The sequence below is a fragment of the Panthera onca genome, chromosome A3, assembly GCF_046562875.1.
Source record: "Panthera onca isolate mPanOnc1 chromosome A3, mPanOnc1 haplotype 2, whole genome shotgun sequence".
Taxonomy (NCBI): domain Eukaryota; kingdom Metazoa; phylum Chordata; class Mammalia; order Carnivora; family Felidae; genus Panthera; species Panthera onca.
In genome coordinates this window covers 52,309,470-52,329,923 of record NC_138341.1, presented here as the reverse complement: position 1 = coordinate 52,329,923, position 20,454 = coordinate 52,309,470, and the positions used below count along the sequence as shown (strand labels likewise).

The 20,454-nt window shown below is 36.7% G+C and overlaps 1 protein-coding gene and 1 long non-coding RNA gene across 11 annotated transcripts in view; one reads left to right on the top strand and one right to left on the bottom strand.

The window, feature by feature from the left end:
- The window catches only part of ZNF638 (zinc finger protein 638), a 138,269-nt gene that overhangs the window by 90,492 nt on the left and 27,323 nt on the right, over positions 1 to 20,454 (top strand). For 7 of the 10 annotated variants that reach the window (XR_013554681.2, XM_060658184.3, XM_060658140.3 and 4 more), the window contains 8 exons: positions 59 to 117; positions 481 to 533; positions 11,644 to 11,694; positions 14,657 to 14,728; positions 15,928 to 16,014; positions 16,271 to 16,339; positions 16,961 to 17,001; positions 19,602 to 19,733. Coding sequence is in view for 9 of the 10 variants with exons in the window: in XM_060658184.3 (XP_060514167.1) it covers positions 59 to 117; positions 481 to 533; positions 11,644 to 11,694; positions 14,657 to 14,728; positions 15,928 to 16,014; positions 16,271 to 16,339; positions 16,961 to 17,001; positions 19,602 to 19,733 (564 nt within the window). In the remaining variant the exon portion in view is untranslated. The remainder of the gene's footprint in view (positions 1 to 58; positions 118 to 480; positions 534 to 11,643; positions 11,695 to 14,656; positions 14,729 to 15,927; positions 16,015 to 16,270; positions 16,340 to 16,960; positions 17,002 to 19,601; positions 19,734 to 20,454) is intronic. The other 3 variants (XM_060658150.3, XM_060658198.3, XM_060658193.3) reach the window with 3 other exon arrangements.
- Positions 13,861 to 14,439, bottom strand: LOC145715361 (uncharacterized). Its single transcript, XR_014137413.1, has 2 exons — positions 14,339 to 14,439; positions 13,861 to 14,098 (listed from the first exon to the last, which is right to left on the bottom strand). It is a non-coding gene; the product is annotated as an uncharacterized LOC145715361 (long non-coding RNA).

Here is a 20,454-nt window from a genome sequence, read left to right as displayed (position 1 = left end):
TGCCTTTTGTATTTGGGGGAAAAAACTAATTTTTTCTTTTTCAAAATCTTTTTCATAGAACAAAGAGGTGAAGAAAAAAGCATCAGATTCAAAGAAAACAGCTGCATCTACTTTAAAGTAAGTAATTCCATGACTTTATAATGCTAGAATGAATGGGCATATGAATTAAAATTTTTAAATTTTTATACAACTGCATTTTTAATATATTTTATTACCCTGACTCCAGTTTAAATGGGACATTGTTCAAAATGAATACATTAAACTTTAAATTTTAAAATATTTACGTATATAGGTATGTAAGTAAATAAGTTCTGTGACCAGTGTGGGGCTTGAACTCACATCCCTGAGATTAGGAGTCTCGTGCTCTACCTACTGAGCCATCCAGGCATCCCTAAACTTTTTTAGATCTAAGTTTTGCATCTTTAAAAGTTTTAGAACTTAAAATTTCAATCTTTGCCTAATTTTTTTTCTTTTCAATAGAAAAGATCTAGATGCTTCCAAAGCTGTTGATACTGTGACTTCAGGTGCTGCTGGTAAGTTACTTTTAATACTCCTCCAAATGAGTATATTTTGTCAGTTTACTAAAAACTTCTTGCAAGATGATAGTAGAAAAACATTGTTTATTGTGCTTTAGTGAAAGGGATCCATATTGGTCCCTGTATTAAGCTAGTGGTTAATATTTAGTACATAAAGATTCAGTGAGGTAGTGTATGTAAAATACCTACCATAGTACCTCCTTCCATCTCCTACCAATAAGACAAAACATAAAAATACGTTAAGATTGCTTGATTGGTCTCCTTTGATTTTGAAAGTTTGCTGAGAGTGCAAAAGTAAACAAAACAGACCAAACAAATTGATGTCACTACACTTCTGTGTTGAAGTTGTTTCTTTGTACTCAGGAAAACATTGCAGATATTTATTATGTATCTAGCTAAGTGAATTTTGCATACAGTTTCAATAAACTGCGTTTTCTCAGTCTGTTTAGGTTTGGAAAGAAGTTATTGCCGAAACAAACACTCTTGACTTTAGTAAGAATAGATAGCTTGATAGTGAAGGGTGAGACAGAAAAACTAAAATAAAGAGACATAAAATATATTTAGAAAGTTAAATTCTTTTGTGTGTTATCTTTTAGAAAAGCCAGTGTACAGTGTATTCTGGATTTCTATTCAGAAATTCATATGTAATATGTATGGGGAAGGAGGGATAGAGAGGTGCAGAAGATTCCTTCATTTAGGGAGATGATAAAACAAAAGTAACAATTGGGGAATCACTTTGTTATAGAAAGCCTTGAAAAGTCATATTGGGAAGTTTTTAAGTTTGACCCTGTTAATAGCATTTCTCAGAATATGGTGTGTTAGAGACTAATTCCTGGAAGATACTTTGGATCAAGTTTGTATTATAGCTTCTTCTTTTTTTTTCCCCCCTTTAAAAAAATTTCATAGACTATGTTCCCATTATTAAATCCTGCAGGGCAGGAAAGAAACCTGTTTAGCTTTGTTTAACCCACTGTTGATGAAGCTTGGCTAAGGTACTCCCCGTTTTTTCTGTGTAAGACCTAGTAATAATTAGTATAGACTCTGGGAAATTGCCATAGAGAATAAACCACTAGATTGTTACATAGATTGGATAAGTGGAAAGATTGAAAAATCCTGTTGAGAAAACACAGTTGGGATTCCCTTTAAGGTAATAGGGACTGGATGTAATAATGTTAATTAAAATGGTGTGGGGTGGTAAAATCTGAATTTTTATTATATAGAATTTTTTAGTGGATAAAATTTAAAATTAAAATAATTTAAAATGTTCAAGGTTTTAGGCTAGGTGGTTTTTACTAGAAGAATGTGGCAATATTGATTATAATAGGAAAATTTAGATGCAGTGGTCTCTTTGAATTTGAGGAAAACCATGAACTCATATTTCAACATTGATAAATTTCATCTGTCAAAGACTAGGTCAGCCAGTCACATGGTGTTAAAAGTGGGATACCTGAGAAATTATTTGTCAAGATTGAGGTCTAAATTTTAGGAGTGGTCCTAACACATAAAAGCAATGAGTAGAGGGAGAAGTGCTTCAAACCAAGTATTTCCTCCCTTCTAATATAACTATAGAAAGACAGGATCCTGTAAATAGGACTGAGAAAATGTCAGGTGAGAAAGGTGAGGGTGTATGGTACCTTTTTTGAGATCAGCAATGTCAGATTGGACAGTGACAAGTTAATAATGGGAGTTTTAAAGAGAACTTTGATTACAAGCACAAATCAGGATGAAGAGAAGTCAGGAAGCAAAAGTGTAATTTGATCAGAATGATAAACTTCAGAACTGTTACCCATCACTAATTAAAAAGAAGAATACCCAGCACCTGCTATATGCTTATAATAGGAGGCACTTTTTAAAGTGTTAGGATATGTCAGTGAACCAAATAGGCAAGATCTCTATTTCCAAGTAGCTTACATATTAGTTGAAGTGACAGATAATAAATACTAAATAACGTGCTTTATAAAGTGAGAAGAGCTGTGATAGGTGATCCAGGGTTAGTTTGATTTTGAGTTAGAATTTACTGTTTAGAATTAGGTAATTATTTGTTAATTAGAAGAATCTTCCAAGGGGCATAGAAGACAGAAAACAGAAAGGGCCAGAAGACAGAAAACAAGAAAAAGAAACTTACCATTGGTTATGATAATTAATACCAGGCAATTTATGTTATCTCACTTAATCTTTCAAATCACCCTTCTCATTTTATACATGAGAAAACAGATTAAGAGAGTAAATAGTTTAAGTTTAAATGACTTATTCAGGGTTACATGGAAGAGTTAGGATTCAGATCTAAAACTGTATGATTTCAAAGTTTCTCACCTATATTAAACTGCCTTTCTGAGAATAAAAACTTGTTTTTCATTTCCTTTGATTGCTCTTTTATCGTCCCTTAATTGTTTCCCTAAATGTCTGTTCCTCTTATGTCATACTTGTCTTCCTGGTTTTTTTCTTCTCATGTAGGTTTAAGGACCAGTGACATTTTGCATATGTACAGAAACCTCTCTATCCCCTTAAGTTTACTCCTCTCATTTTCTTGTGTCATCTAACAGTCACCACTAATCCTCCAGTGTGGAAACTGTTAGTAATCCTATCCCTGTCTTGTCTTCTACCCAACCCTGTTCAAACTTAAATACCATTCTTCCTCTTTTCATCCAATCCGTGGCTGATTCAAACTAGTTCTCTCGCAAATCTACCTCAAACTATGCTTTTCACTTTTGCTGCATCACACCTGTAACTGTTTTAATTGCTTCACATTTGAATTTTGAAGGTAGCCTCCTGACTGGTATTTATATTCCACTCTCTACTTCATTATTCACACTGATGCCCAGAGGTCTCTTGAAGACAGATCTGATCATTCCACTTCTAGTGACCCACGGGGGAAAGCCCAAGTTCTTCAGCGTTGAATAAATGACCCTTTACGCTTGTCCCAGATTACTTTTTCAGTGTCTTGTCACCTGTATGCTGTCCATTTGTTTGGAATTGTCTGAATTCCACTTTACTTACTAAGCACTTGTTATATACCTGCTTAAGTAGGTGCCAGGCCTTGTGCAAGGTACTAAAGATAGAAAGTTAATTACGACTCCTTTTTTAGGGTGGAGGTGGGGGAAATTCTAATTTATTTTTTAAGGCCCATCTCAGATATAACTTCTTTGTGATACCTTCTCTGACTCACCTAGGCAGTTAGAAGCTCCCAATTCCCTTCTAGTAATACTGGATACATTGAGTGACATGGTATTAGTAGTTTGTTAAGTCTATCTCTTTTACTTGGCTGAGTAAGGGAATATTTGTAGGAGGAAGAATACAGTGACACTGAAATTGAGTTTATATTGTTGCGGCTGAACCCATGGGAAAACGTAGCCATAATTTTCTAGTTTGTCATCCTTGATTTAATGATGTTTTTTGTGTAAGATTTTATTGGTTTAGTTGTTTGTTTGTTTGTTTTTAGTAAATGTATCTTATTCTTTATGCTTTTCAATTCCTAGATGAAAATGACTTTTCTTTTAGGAAATAAAACAGATGCACAAATGAAAAAAAGAGGCAAACCAAAAAACAAACTCTTAACTATAGAGAATAAGCAGATGGTTACCAGAGGAGAGGTGTATGGGGGGAGGGGTGAAATAGGTGAAAAGGATGAAGAGTATACTTATCTTGGTGAACAGTGAATAATATATGGAACTCCTTTTTTTTCCTAAGCCTGTTTTCTTCTTTTTTAATGTTTATTTTTGAGAGAAAGAGAGACAGACAGAGCACAAGTGGGGAGGGGCAGAGAGAGAGGGTCACAGAATCCGAAGCAGGCTCCAGGCCCTGAGCTGTGAATACAGCCCTACACAGGGCTTGAACCCACGAATCATGAGATCATGATCTGAGCTGAAGTCAGATGCCTAACCAACTGAGCCACCCAGGTGTGAATATTATATGGAACTTCTATATTGTATTCCTGAAACTAATACAACACTTGATGTTAACTACACTGGAATTAAAATTGAAAAAAAAAAAAAGTGACTTTCAATCCTTTATTTCCCCAATAAAAGCACTCGATTCAAATAGTTCCCACATCGGAGTTCCATCAAACCTTTAAGGAAGTAGTAAATCTAGTTTGATTTCAGCTATCCTGTGGCATTCAGAGGAAAGGAAAACTATCTTTAAAACTGGAGATGGAGAGAAGGGAAACAAGAAAAAGCAGGCTAATATGGACATCAGTGCTGACAGAGACACTATATGCCTATCAGAAGGGTTAGACAAAATCGTAACACCAAATGCTATTAAGGATGTAGAGAAACTTGTAAGTTGCTATTGGGAATTTAAAATGGTACAGAAAAGAGTATTGCAGTTTTTTTTAAGTTAATGAATTTAAGTAATCTCTGTACTCAACATGGGGATTGTACTCATGACCCCAAGATCAAGAGCCGCACTCCCTGCTGACTGAACCAGTTAGGTGCCCAAGTATTGCAGGTTCTTAACAAAACTAAGCATATGCTTACGATAGCACCCAGCGGTTATGCTCTTTGGGCATTTATACCACATGGATGAATTACATTTACAAAAGACCTCTTCACACAAAACCCTGTGCGTGAATATTTTTAGCATCTTTTAAAAAAAAATTTTTTTTAATGTTTATTTTTGAGAGAGAGTGAGAGAGTGTGAGCAGGGGAGGGGCAACAAGAGAGGGAGACAGAATCCGAAGTAGGCTCCAGGCTCCAAGCTGTCAGCACAGAGCCAGATGCGGGGCTGAAACTCATAAACTGCGTTCAATTAACATACAGTGCAATATTGGTTTTAGGAGTAGAATTCAGTGATTTATCACTTACCATACAACACCCAGTACTTCTCACAACAGGTGCCCTCCTTAGTATCCATCACCCTTCTAGCCCATCTACCCACCATGCTCCATCACCCCTTAATTTGCTCTCTAGCATTTAGAGTCTCTTGTGTCTTGTTTCCCTCTCTTCTCTTTTTGACCCCCTTCCCATATGTTCATCTGTTTTGTTTCTTAAATTCCACATATGAATGAAATTATATGTTATTTGTCTTTCTCTGATTCTAGCTCCATCCATGTCATTGCAAATGGCAAGATTTCATTCTTTTTGATGGCTGAGTATTATTCCAGTGTGTGTCTACATATGTGTACACACACACGCCACATCTTTATCTTTTCATCAGTGGATGGACATTTGTGCTCGCTTCATAGTTTGGGTATTGTTGATAATGCTGCTATAAATGTTGGGGTGCATGTGCTCCTTTGTTTGAATCTGTATTTTTGTATCCTTTGGGTAAATACCTAATAGTAAAATTGCTGGGTCATAGGGTAGTTCTATTTTTAGTTTCTTGAGGAACCTCCATACTGTTCTCCAGAGTGGCTGCACCAGTTTGCATTCCCACCAACTGTGTAAAAGGGTTCCCCTTTCTCCACATCTTTGCAAACATTTGTTTCTTGTGTTGTTACTTTTAGCCATTCTGACAGGTGTGAGGTGGTATCTCACTGTTAGGTTTTGATTTGTGTTTTCCCTGGTGATGAGTGATGTTGAGCATCTTTTCATGTGTCTATTAGCCATCTGGATGTCTTCTCTGGGAAAGTGTTTATTCTAATGTCTTCTGCCCATTTCTTAACTGTGTATTGCTTTTTGAGTGTTGAGTTTATAAGTTCCTTATAGATTTTGGATACTAACCCTTTATCAGATAGGTCATTTGTAAATATCTTCTCCCATTCCGTAGGCTGCCTTTTAGTTTTGATTGTTTCCTTCCCTGTGCAGAAGCCTTTTATCTTGGTGAAGTCCCAGTAGTTCATGTTTGCTTTTGTTTCCCTTGCCTTCGGCAATATGACACGTAAGAATTTGCTCTGGCCAAGTTCAAAGAGGTTGCTACCTGTTTTCTCCTCTAGGATTTTGATGGTTCTCTGTCTCACAGGTCTTTCATCCATTTTGAATTTATTTTTGTGTATGGTATAAGAAAGTGGTCCAGTTTCATTCCTCTGCATGTTGCTGTCCATTTTTTCCAACACCATTTGTTGAAGAGACTGGATTTTGTTTTGTTTTGTTTTTAATTGTTTAATGTTTATTTTTTTGAGAGAGATGAAAGAGAGACAGACTGTGAGCAGGGGAGGGGCAGGGAGAGAGGGAGACACAGAATCTGAAGCAGGCTCCAGGCTCTGAGCTGTCAGTACAGAACCTGATGTGGGGCTTGAACTCAAGAACCGTGAGATCAAGAGCTGAGCCTAAGTCAGACGTTTAACTGACTGAGCCACCCAGGTGCCCCTGAGACTTTTTTTTCCCACTGGATATTCTTCCCGGCTTTGTCAAAAATGAGTTGACCATATAGTTGTGGGTCCATTTCTGGGTTTTCTATTCTGTTACATTGATCTGTGTTTGTTTTTGTGCAAGTACGATACTGTCTTGATGATTACAGCTTTATAATATAGCTTGAAATCTGGAATCGTGATGCTTCCAGTTTTGTTTTTCTTTCGCAGAATTGCTTTGGCTATTTGGGGTCTTTTGTGGTTCCATACAAATTTTAGGATTGTTTGTTCTAGCTCTGCAAAAAATACTGGTGGTATTGTATAGGGATTGCAATAAATGTGTAGATTGCTTTGGGTAGTATAGACATTTTAACAATGTTTGTTCTTCCAGTCCATGAGCATGCATGGAATGCTTTTCCATTTCTTTGTGTCCCCTTCAGTTTCTCTCATAAGTATTCTATAGTTTTCAAAGTATAGATCTTTTACCTCTTTAGTTAGGTTTATTACTAAGTATCTTGCTATTTTTGGTACAGTTGCAAATGGGGTCGATTCCTTGATTTCCTTTCCTGTTGCTTCGTTATTGGTGTATAGAAACACAACAGATTTCTGCACATTGATTTTGTATCTTGCAACTTTGCTGAGTTCATGTATTATTTCTAGCAATTTTTGGTGGAGTCTTTCAGGTTTTCTAGAGTATCATGTCAGCTGCAAATAGTGAAAGTTTGACTTCTTCCTTGTGGGTTTGGATGCCTTTTATTTCTTTTGGTTGTCTTGATTGCTGAGGCTAAAACTTCCAGTACTATGTTAAATAGCAGTGGTGAGCATGGACATCCTTGTCTTGTTCCTGACTGTAGGGGAAAGTTTCTCAGTTTTTCCCCATTGAGGATGACATTACTTGTGGATCTTTGTATATGGCCTTTATGATGTTGAGGTATGTTTCATCTATCCCTACTTTGTTGAGGGTTTTAGTCAAGAATGGAGGCTGAATTTTGTCAGAAGCATCTTTATTTGTAATAGCCAAAAACTGGAAATAAGTCAAAAGTCCTTCAGTGGGTGAATGGTTAAATTGTGAGGTATCTGTAGCATGGAATACTACTCAGCAATAAAAAGGAACAAACTGTTGATACATGCAGCACTCGGATGGATTGCAGGGGAATTACACTGAATGATGAAAAAAATGGGTCTCATAGAGAATAGATTTGTGGTTGTCAGATTGAGGAGTGAGGCAGGTGGCTATTTCTATAAGTAGGTGGTAAGAAAGATCCTTGTGATGGAGCTTTCTGTATCTTAACTCATGGTCACAGTAATCTACATGTATATGACAGAATTTCATAGCACTAAATACACATTAATGAATGTGTAGAACTGGGAAAATGTTGGTAATTGTATTAATGTCAGTTTACTGTTTGTGATATAGCATGTAGTTATGCCAGATATTACCATCAGGGGAAACTGGGTGAAGGGTGTATGGGATCTTTCTGTATTATTTCTTACAACTGCTTGTGAATTTACAGTTGTCTTCAAATAAAAAGTTAAGTGTTTTTTTAATTTCTTTTTTTAATGTTTTATTTATTTTTGAGAGAGAGAGAGAGAGTTCAAGCAGGGGAGGGGCAGAGAAAGGGAGACACAGAATTTGAAGCAGGCTCCAGGCCCCAAGCTGTCAGCACAGAGCCCAACGTGGGGCTCGAACCCACAAACCATGAAATCATGGCCTGAGCCGAAGTCAGATGCTTAACTGACTGAGCCACCCAGGCGCCCCTCAAAATTAAATGTTTTTAAATGCTGTGATAAAGCTATCATAATAAATTAAAACTACAGAACAATTTCATTTAAGAGTATTGATGTAAAATTTTAAATAAAATTTTAGCATATAGAGGCTGTGAGCACATTAAGTGAATAATATGCTATGCCCAAGAAGGTACCGCATCAGAAATTTAAAAGTGTTTCAAAATTAAGAGATCTGTTAAAATTGCTCGCCAGATTAAATAGAGAAAGATAAATGCTGAGATTGATATTGGTAGAATTCAACATCCACTCCTAAGCATCAAAAAACAAAAAAATTTTGGGGCACCTGGGTGGCTCAGTCGGTTAAGCATCCGACTTGGGCTCAGGTCACGATCTCACTGTCCGTGAGTTCGAGCCCTGCATCGGGCTCTGTGCTGACTGCTCAGAACCTGGAGCCTGTTTCAGATTCTGTGTCTCCCTCTCTCTCTGACCCTCCCCCGTTCATGCTCTGTCTCTCCCTGTCTCAAAAATAAATAAAACGTTTAAAAAAAAAAAAAAGAAAAACAAAAAACAAAAAAAACAAAAACAAAAAAATTCTTAAAGTAGGCAACTGCTTTCTTAATATGATAGTGTTTTGTGTGTATATACTTTGGCTCATATTCATATGAACATACACATACATCAAGTCAAAAGGCAGCATATGTTTAATAGTGAGGCTAGTAGAAATGTCTCCATTAAGGGAACAAAGGAAGGGATACTCATCATCAGTTCTATCGATTAACATAAATATTGTTTTAACCCTAATAGTCACTAGCCAGTGCAAAGTCAAGAGGCGTAAAAATTTGAGTATGTTACAACATTATTATTTGCAAATATGCATGTATTACGGAAAACCTAAGAGAGTCTACTGAAATGCTGTTAAATCTAAAAAGCAAAAAATAAAAAGGGGGCATCTGGGTGGCTCAGTTGGTGAAGTGTCCAACTCTTGATTTTGGCTCTAGTCATGATCTCCTGGTTCTCAAGATCGAGCCTGATGTCGGGCTGCGAGCTGAGCATGGAGTTGGCTTGGGATTCTCTCCCTCTCTTTCTGCCTCTCCTCTGCTCATACTCTGTCTCTCACTAATTAGCCACCTTATTAATATAAGGTTTCAATTGTTTTATTATGTAGAAAGAATAACCACTTACATGTAATCTAATAAAACGTTCCATTTACAATAATAAAAAGTACAAAAGATATGAAAGGAAAATTTTAAAATACTACTGAATGGCATAAAATAATGATTAAGTGAGAAAACCGTTTATTCTTTGATAGAAAGCCTTTCAGCATTATAATGTGCCTGTTTTCTTATATTAGAACATAAATGTTATGGGGCGCCTGGATGGCTCAGTCTGTTGAGTGTCCTACTTTTGATTTCTGCTCAGGTCATGATCCCATGATTCGTGGGTTTGAGCCCTACATTGGACTCTACGCTGACAGTGTGGCGCCTGCTTGAGATTCTCTGTCTCCCTGGCCCTGCCCCACTTGTGCTCTCTCCCCCTCTCAAAACAAATAAACCTAAAAGAAAATAAATGTTACGAACCCAGTAAAAACGCCAGTAAGATCTTTTTAAATTCAAGTATAGGTGTCACACAACCATTAAGATTTTTATTTTCTTTTAAAGTTTACTATGTTGTTGGGGGGGAGAGGGGAGGGGAGAGAGAATACCAAGCAGGCTCTGTGCTCTCAGTGCTCCCAGCCTGATGCTGGTCTTGATCTCACAAACTGTGAGATCATGACCTGAGCCGAAATTGAGTTGGATGCTTAACTGAGTGATCCAGGTGTGCCCAGCCATTAAGATTTTTAAGCCTGATGAACTAATTGTTTATATATAAATAATACAGAGTGGACGAGAAAATTCTGCAAAGGAAGAGTGATTAGGACAGACTAGCACTAATGTATTAATACATATTACAAAGGAAAGAAAAACTGAAAAGAAAATCATTGTTAAAAGTTACAGATAAAATGCCTTACAAAGGTAAAGTTTCAAAATAGTTTCATGTAGTTGCACAAATAGACAAAAGGTCAGTAGTACAGAAAGAATCTAGAAATAGTCCCCAGATCAGATGGAGCATCAGTAAATCATTATGATAATATTTTTAATTAGCAAGGAATTATTCCTTAGTTATTCATTAAGTTAACTAGCCACTTTGTAAAAGTAAAGTACTTTAATGGAAAATGTAGATGGATCAAAGATTTAGTGTGATACATAAGGTGGTAATTAAAGTATTGAAAGAAAATGTGGAGTTTTTTGTTTTTGTTTTTTTTTTTAAATTTCAGAGGGAGGACTTCCTTCCCTATCAGGAAAACATTTGATTACATAAAAAGTATTTTTACCTAAGTATTTTGCATAACTTTTAAAAAATTGTTACCTGTATGATACAGATGAATTTTCTTCTTCTTTTTTTTAATGTTTATTTATTCATTTTTGAGAGAGAGAGCGCATGTGCTTGCGAGTATGAGCAGGAGAGGGGCAGAGAGAGTGGGAGACAGATGATCTGAAGCAGGTTCCGTGCTGACAGCAGAGAGCCTGATGTCAGGGCCCAAACTCCTGAACCATGAGATTATGACCTGAGCTGAAGTCTGATGCTTAACTGATTGAGCCACCCAGGCGCCCCCAGATGAATTTTCTTAATATATAAAGATCTCTTAACAAATGAGAAAAACCTCAACAACCCAAAAGATAAGTTAGCGAATATTTTGAATAGCAGATCACAGAGAAAAATACAGTGTTGAATTCAACATGTGAAAATTAACACAACTTGACTCCTATTTAAAAAAATAAAAATTAAACCATACCAGTTTACATTTCAGTTTTGAGTGGTTAGTAACTTATCTACTATGTGTGGTAATGGAAGCTCCACTGTCATGGGCTATTGATGGGAATATCAGTTGGTACAGACTTCATGGAGGGCAATTTAATATAGTTAAAATTGAAATATTTGCCTTTTTTCTCATCACCTCCATATCTCACAATTTACCTATATAGTTCCACAAGTATACAAAGATGAGTATAAGGATGTTTCTTACAGTGTTTTTTCAGTCATTGCCAGGTTAGGTCTTTCCTAAATCTATGTGATATTATTTGTAATGTGTCTTTGATATATTTTTCTTACTAGCCAAAACTGGACAAGTTAAGACATCTGGAACCAAAGTAAATAAATCTTCAGGTATGTTTTTTACTAGAATTCTAGACATATTAGTTAACTTTAAATTACTTATCTTGGATTTCATACGACATAATATTTGCTGGGTGTATACTAATTTTTTTAAATTTATAGTCACCTAGAAATTCTGAGAAAGAGATTTAGTAGATATGCTCCTTCTTTGTAGTAATTAGTAAAATAAGATAATTGGGAAACTTTCTCATGATGAATATTAGAGATAATTCCCCTCTTTTTTTTGAAGTCTTCTCTCTGGTTTACTTTCTTTTGTAAAATAACTCTGATAACAGCAAATTATGTTTTCAGTTTTTTTGGACTATAGTGGGTTTTAATTATTTTTTTCTCTTCTATTATTATCCTCTCTAGTTCTCCTTTCTATTAAATGTTGGTTAGTTTAGGGTCATCTTTTTAAACGGATAGAGATCAGTATATTAAATTATCTTCTCTATAATGGTAGAAAGGAAGCAGGTTGTAGTTGGGAAATACCATTGTTAGTGGTAGAGCCAGAATTTTCATAGAATAGTTTCTTCAAAGCAATAATCTGAGTGGGTCAGGAAGCTGGAAGTCTTGTTTTGAGGATGCATTTATTTACTCAACAGTTCGATATTGCTTTGAGAGTGAGTTTATGGGAGTTTTGGTGGAGACTTGGAGGGAATGGGTGTTAAAGCTGCTTAGCCACTCCTTAACTGTTGGAAATTAATTCTACATTTTTTCTCCCTTAAGTTCTGATAACCCAGCCAGAAGTAATAAAGTGGATTGACCTGTTATAATATAGGGATAGTGAAAGAATTACGTAAGGGCTCTTTGGGGCTCAGTGTGTCACAATTTGAGATTGACTAAGAAATGACTAGTTAGGTGATACTTTATAAGTATTGGTATTAATCTTTTTGAGCAATGGTTAGGGTCTGTATTTGGATATAAAGGGTGAATTTGTAAACTATTTCAGTTGATTTTTGTGCATATCTATAATTGTTTTATTTGTATGGTAACTTCTCAAAAGCACGATCATGTTCTCACAAGGGTTCTGTAAAGTAATCATGGCATTTGCCACCCTTGTTTATAAATGGGCAAATGTGCACAGAAATTGATTCATGCCCTAAGACTAAGACTTAACAGTTTTTTTAAGTTTATTTATTTATTTGGCGGGGGTCAAAGAGAGAGAAGAGAGAGAGAGAGAGAGAGAGAGAGAGAGAGAGAGAGAGAATCCTAAGCAGGCTCCACACAAGCAGCTGGAGCCTGCCACCGGCCTGAAACTCATGAAACATGAGATCATGACCTGAGCCAAAACGAAGAGTCGGACGCTTAACCTGCTGAGCCACCCAGGCCCCCTAAGACTTAACAATTTAATTTGGAAGTCAACTTGATCTACTGACTTTTTTTTTTTTTTTTTTTTTTTTTTTTAATTTTTATTTTTGACAGAGAGACAGAGCATGAGCAGGGGGGCGCAGAGAGAGAGGGAGACACAGAATCTGAAGCAGTGTCTAGGCTCTGAGCTGTCAGCACAGAGCCCGACCTGCAGCTCGAACTCACAGACCGCGAGACATGACCTGAGCTGAAGTCGGCTGCTCAACCGACTGAGCCACCCAGGCGCCCCATGACTTTTTTTTTTTTCTAACGTTTATTTATTTTTGATAGAGACAGAACGTGAGCAGGGGAGGGACAGAGAGTGAGGGAGACAGAATCCAAAGCAGGGTCCAGGCTCTGAGCTATCAGCACAGAGCCTGATACAGGGTTCGACTCATGAACTGTGAGATCATGACCTGAGCTGAAGTCAGATGCTTAACTGAGTGAACCATCCAGACGCCCCTTAATCTACTGACTTCTGATTCTGGGCTTTTTCCTCATAATGCAACCTTGGTAGTTAATGGATCCTAGTTTTCAGAGCTAAACCTCCTGTTGCTCTCTGAATGGAAAGGGATTTGTTCTCTGGTGATCTTTTCAGTGCCGCTTTGATGATCACAGTCTTTACACATCATCCTTGAAGAAAAGCAACAGTAATGTGTATGTATAAAAGGTCAGAATAATTTAAATAGTCCTGTTCACATAGAGCGCACTAGGTATGAGTCATAGCAATCTTAATGTAGCCTAGCCATGATTGTAGGTATTCTTCAATGCTTTTCAATCAACTGGAATCCAAGTAAGCTTGAGCTGGGAGACCCTAATTATAACTGCTTGTGGAACCATTAAAAGCATTATGGGATTTTTTTTTTTTAGTATTTGTTTATTTTGTGAGAGAGAGTGGGTGCAAGGTTGGGGAGGGGGGAAGAGGCAGAGGTATAGAGGGAGAGAGAGAATGAATGAATTCCAAACAGACTTCCTGCTGTCAGCACAGACCCTGATGTGGGACTCTATCCCATGAACCTTGTGATTATGACCTAAGCTGAAACCAAGAGTCAGACACTTGGGACGCCTGGGTGGCTTGGTCGGTTAAGTGTCCGACTTCGGCTCAGGTCATGATCTCGCGGTCTGTGAGTTCGAGCCCCGCGTCGGGCTCTGTGCTGACAGCTCAGAGCCTGGAGCCTGTTTCGGATTCTCTGTCTCCCTCTCTCTCTGCCCCTCCCCTGTTCACGCTCTGTCTCTCTCTGTCTCAAAAATAAACGTTAAAAAAAAAAAATTTTGTTTTAAAAAAAGAGTCAGACACTTAACCAACTGAGCTACGCAGACACTTGGGATTGTTTCTGTATCCTTGGCAGTTAGTTGATCCACACGTTGAGAGATTTATTTAACTTGCCTGAATGCTATTTTTCAGTACGTCATTGGAGAGATGAATTCTAATTTTACTGATTTTTTTTTTTTTTCTCCTGAAGGAATTATCATCCTTGCTAGATTTAGAAAATGACCTGTGCCCCAAAGATGATACCATTATGTTTTTGGGATAAAATGTTCTGTCACTCATATTCTTTATGAAGTTCTTTGGGGATCGTTGATACCAATTAAATCAATTTTGACTATAACTTTTGTTATTTAGGGAAATCAGCTGGTTCTGTAAAATCTGTGGTAACAGTAGCTGCTAAAGGTAATAAAGCTTCAGTCAAAACAGGTAAGACTATTGGGAAGGAGAGGTTTTATTAAGTTCTTCTTGCCTTAGAGAATATAACAAACATAATATCAAAAGCAAGCTTTATACTCCTATAATTTGTAGTATCTAATAACATCTTGAAAAGTTTAGTACATACTTATTTAATATTTAAAACCTGACATGTAATGGGACTTTGAGTTTTTGGTATATTGATCCTTGGCAGTGTGTGCATTGCAGATACATTTTTGTGTAAGAAACTTTTTTTTTTTTTAAGTTTATTTGTCTATTTTGAGAGCGAGAGAGAGAGAGCGTGCGTGCAGACAGGAGGGGCAGAGAGAGGGGGAGAGAGGGAATCCCAAGCAGTCTCTGCACCATCAGCACAGAGCCCAATGCAGGGCTTGAACCCACGCCTGATGCTCAACCGATTGAACCACCCAGGTGCCCCTGTATTGGAAGCATTTTTAACAGCTCTGTGATTACAGGTTGCTCTGTCACTTCCCCCTACAAATTGTTTAATCTTTATTTTCTCAGTTTTTAGAGCTGTCACTTCATATTACCTTCCCTACCTTATATATTTTTCTATTTGTTACTCCAGAAAAGATTTTTCTTACCCTGTAAAAAGAATGTGTTTCCTCCATAAAGAAAGGAATGTAACATGTTGAAACTAATATGACCTGTTTATTAATATATAGAATTATTTTATTTTATTTTTAAAAAGTGGTTTTTTATTTATTTTGAGAGAGAGAGAGAGTGTGAGTGGGCAAGGGGGGAGAGGGAGACACAGAATCCAAAGCAGGCTTCAGGCTCTGAGCTGTGTCAGCACAGAGAGATGTGGGGTCTCAAACTCATGAACTGCGAGATCATGTCCTGAGCTGAAGTTGGACACTTAACCGACTAAACTACCCAGGCACCCCATATAGACTAATGTTAAAGAACCTTTGTACAAATTATGAAATACGATTTTTTTATGTGTGATCATGATGTGCTTCTACCACTGGGGGGATAAATCTGTGGCTCATTACTGACCATCAGTAAGAACTGTATCTCATTTTAAATTTGCTTTTAATCTTACTGGTAAACAGATATAAGTGGGAATAATAAATACATGGAAAAGAACTGCTTTTATAATGTTGGACTAAATTACTTCTACGTGTTAGTATGAAACATGCTAAGTGATTGAACAGGTCCCTAGAATAATAGTTCACTTCTACTTTTAAAAGCAAAATCTAGTGGAAAGAAGTCTCTAGAAGTCAAAAAGGCTGGCATTGTCAAAAACAAAGACACCAACAAACCTGTCATTGTACCAGGTAAGCTTGAAATGCTTTCTTTTAGTGCTTTCTTTACATCTTCTAGGTGTACGTTTAGAGTGTATTTTGAAATTATTGCCTTAAAATCTTGAAAGGGATTGTTTTGTTGTTTTTCAAAGAAAACCTGTCTTAGCTCTGACCTAAATAAGGTCAGCCTAAGGAAACTTACGTGACAATTTAAGCTCCTGTTTAGATTCATTAGTTTAATTATATTAGTATGCTTTTCTAGACTATTAAAGCAGACTATTTCATGCAGAAAACTCTGAAATAAAGACCAGTGTGGAAGTCAAAGCCACTGAAAATAGTGCTAAAGAAACGGTTTCAGGTAGGTCAATAAAAATTTTATTTTGTTCTCTTATGTTTAAAGATGGAAGATTAAATTAGAAGAAAATAGGGTATTTAATTTTGTGTCAGATATAGTTAATATATTTTTTTATTTTTATTTATTTATTTTTTTAACGTTTATTTATTTTTGAGACAGAGAGAGACAGAGCATGAACGGGGGAGGGTCAGAGAGAGAGGGAGACACAGAATCTGAAACAGGCTCCAGGCTCTGAGCAGTCAGCACAGAGCCCGACGCGGGGCTCGAACTCACGGACCGCGAGATCGTGACCTGAGCCGAAGTCGGACGCTTAACCGACTGAGCCACCCAGGCCCCCCAATATATTTTTTTAAATACGAGGTTCATACTTAAGTGAAATTTAAAATATTGTGATTCAGATCTACACCCGTCTCTTGATTATTCTGAAGTTTTGCTCTTAGAGGGAATAAAATGAAACATATTAATTTAAAAACCATTGTTAATTCTGTAGCTGCTTCCTTAAATTTTCTAGTATTTTGTCAGTTGTGTACACTTCTATGCAGTTACTATTTAATCCAATGTGGAAAAAGTGAGAACTTGATAAAATATATCTGCATGAATTCTTACTTTATTTTGTATCTTAAGAAGCTGCTGTGGAGGCCACAGAAAATGAACAAGTCAACAAGGTCAGTTTTTATATTTTACTTATTATTTAAAAGCTTAGGAAATTTTGACACAATATGGTTTTCTTATTGTAAACCCAGTAAAAAATGTACAGGATTTGGCATGGTGAAAAATCTATCATTTGTGACTTTTTAGATAGGGTTTGAGTTGCAAAATAAGTCATAAAAATTTAGGTGCAGATTATTAATAAAGGTACATGTTTTTGAGGTTTACCTTTCACTGAGAAAAAAAAGTTAGGCCAAAATGGGCTTTTGAGTAGAAAAACCAGTGGTGTAATTAGAACCAGTAGAATTTTTTGAAGTCTGTTTTTTTAGAAGCAAATAGGAGATAAGTTAATATTTAGAATACCAGTTCTGTGTGTTTTTAGAATAGCGAGTGGAATTTGAGATTTTATTTGAGGGCATAAAGTTTGCTTTATTGTTTTCCTGTGGTTAACATTTGTCATTATGAATGTATTAAAATCCTGTTAATTTAGATTTTACTGGTTAAGGTCTTGAGATCATTCAGGTGCTAAGCATTAAGTTTATTTTTGACTGGTAGATTCATTCTTCAAGTAGTAACTAAGTGGTATGTATCTTACTGTTGTTTCAGGAAGTTTTTTTTTTGTTTTTTTGTTTTTTTTCTTTTTTTGAGCGGGAACACAAGGTGGGGAGAGGGGCAGAGAGAGAAAGCATCCTAGGCAGAGCTGGACACAGGGCCCAATCCCACTACCCTGGGAAATCAAGAGTCAAGATGCTCAACCAACTGAGCCACACAGGCACCCATGTTTCAGGAAGGATATTTTATTTATTTATTTTTATTTTTATTTTATTTTTTAACGTTTATTTATTTTTGAGACAGAGAGAGACAGAGCATGAACGGGGGAGGGTCAGAGAGAGGGAGACACAGAATCTGAAACAGGCTCCAGGCTCTGAGCTGTCAGCACAGAGCCCGACGCGGGGCTCGAACTCACGGACCGCGAGATCGTGACCTGAGCCGAAGTCGCCCGCCCAGCTGACTGAGCCACCCAGGCACCCCTCAGGAAGGATATTTTAAAGCACAAATAGATTGGCTTAAAGACTTCAAAAGGAACATTTATGAACACAATTGATGTGCTAGTTAAAAATCATTCTCAACTTACTTATAAAAAGTATAACTTCCTGACACCCCCCTCCTTTTATTTTTCAAAAGAAAAGTTACAGATTGTCCAATTTACTATAGTATACCTTTGGGGATTTTCTCAACATTCACTAAAGGAAAAATTGGCATTGATGAGAGTCATTTGAAGAATAAAATAGATCCGAGAGGAGAGAAGGCAGAAATGAAAGTATTTATTTACTTTGTAATGGGAATTGGGCTATAGGGAAAGGTTCCTAAGAGACGGGGTAAGTTTTTTAATATTGCCTAAAAGATCATTTTATTTGGCGAGATAAAAGGATATGCTCTGATTTGGAGGTTGGAGATGTTAGCAAAACATGGCACAGGAATGGCAGAGCATGGAGGTGTTGTCAGAGACAAACTGGTGTTTTAAAGTTGTATTTTTATTTTTGTTATTTTTTTTAATGTTTATTTTTGAGAGAGAGAGCGTGAGCAGGGAGTGGCAGAGACGGGGGAGGGCAGAGGATCCTAAGTGAGCTGTGCACTGAAGGCAACGAACCCAATGTGGGCTGGAACTGATGTGGGTTGGAACTCATGAACCCATGAGATCATGACCTGAGCCGAAGTCGGATGCTCAATCAACTGAGCCACCCGGGTGCCCCACTTGTATTTTTATTTTTTAATTATTTTTAGCTTTTTTTAAAGCTTTTGTTTACATATTTTTTAAAGTTTATTTTGAGAGAGAGTGTGTGTGAGCAGGGGTGGGGAAGGGAGAAAGAATCCCAAGGAGAGTTTGATACTCAGTGCGGAGCCCAATGTGGGGTGCAAACTCATGAACTCTGAGATCATGACCTCAGCCAAAACCAAGAGTCAGATGCTCAACCCACTGAGCTACTCAGGTGCCTCCCAAGATTTAATTTTTTTTAAATAGTTTTTTTTTTCTTTTTTAATGTTTTTATTTATTTTTGAGAGAAAGAGCATGAGCAGGGGAGGGGCAAAGAGAGGGGGACACAGAATCTGAAGCAGGCTCCAGGCTCTGAGCTGTCGGCAGAGTCCGACGTGGGGCTCGAACTCGTGGACTGTAAGATCATGAGCTGAGCCGAAGTCGGACGCTTAACCAACTGAGCCACCCAGGCGCCCCCCAAGATTTAATTTTTTTTAAGTAATCTCTATACCCAGTGTGGGGCTCAAACTTAACAACCCCAAGATCAAGAGTTGCATGCTCCACTGACTAAGCCAGCCAGGCTCCCCTTAAACTTGTATTTTTAAACAGTGGTTGAAAAAGAGAACTAAAGGCTTTGACTCGATGACACATGGTATGAATGAAATTATGCTATGTACTTAAAGAGAGGAAATTTGCATTTTGTTTTGTTTTTGAGGTTCGGACCAGCCTTCTTAAATGATAAGATTTAGTATTAAATGCAGTCAGTTTAAATACCATAACAAATGATCTGCAGCATAAACTTAAGTAAATATAGAAGCAGTTAAAGAAATTTGAATGTCAACTTTTAAATTTGTTTTGAAGGAAACAGAGGAAATGTGTGTGGTACTTATTTCTAATTTGCCTAATAAAGGATATTCTATAGAAGAAGTTTACAACCTAGTAAAACCATTTGGTGGTTTAAAGGATATTTTGATTTTATCATCTCATAAAAAGGTAAGCGTTGATAATAGCTGTTCATGTTATCTGAAGCACATTTTGAAAATAAGCTCACAAAATGAAAAGAAAAGGGTTTAAAGGCAGCACCTCAAAATAATTAAGCCATCTCAACCTAAGGGATTTTTAAAATATAAAACATATCCCGTATTTTAGTGTTACTGTAATCTGACGTAGTTTTTATGATGGAGAGGATGGCTTAATATGTCAAAATTTTGCCTAAAATTTTAGTCTAAATAAAATATTTTATCTTCGATATGTTAATGAAGTTTTATAATGACTTACAAACTTGCATAGCACTTTTTTACTAGTATTCCTGGTATCTTACCAATTGTACTCAAATGGGAAGTAACCATTCTCAGACAAAAATGTCATCAATACTTAGAATAACCTAGGCTATATTTGTGTTTCAAGTTTTCAGGAATTAGTACATACTACTTTTGTAATTTCAAAACAAAACAAAATGTATTGTTAATAACTTGTGGAACGTACTTTACAAGAGGTGAGATTTTAGGAAAGTTTAATGGAAACACCACTCAGGTGATTAGAAGTGGTGTTCTTACATTAGAAAGGAGTTTGTGATCACTAGAGATCTTTGGAAGGTTATATATGTTTGATGGTAGTTGGAGCCAGTTTGCTTAAGAAAACGGAAGAGGAGAGTGAATGCAAGTTACATGCAATTTCACATTATATTAAAAGTAGATTATTTGAATGTCTGCAC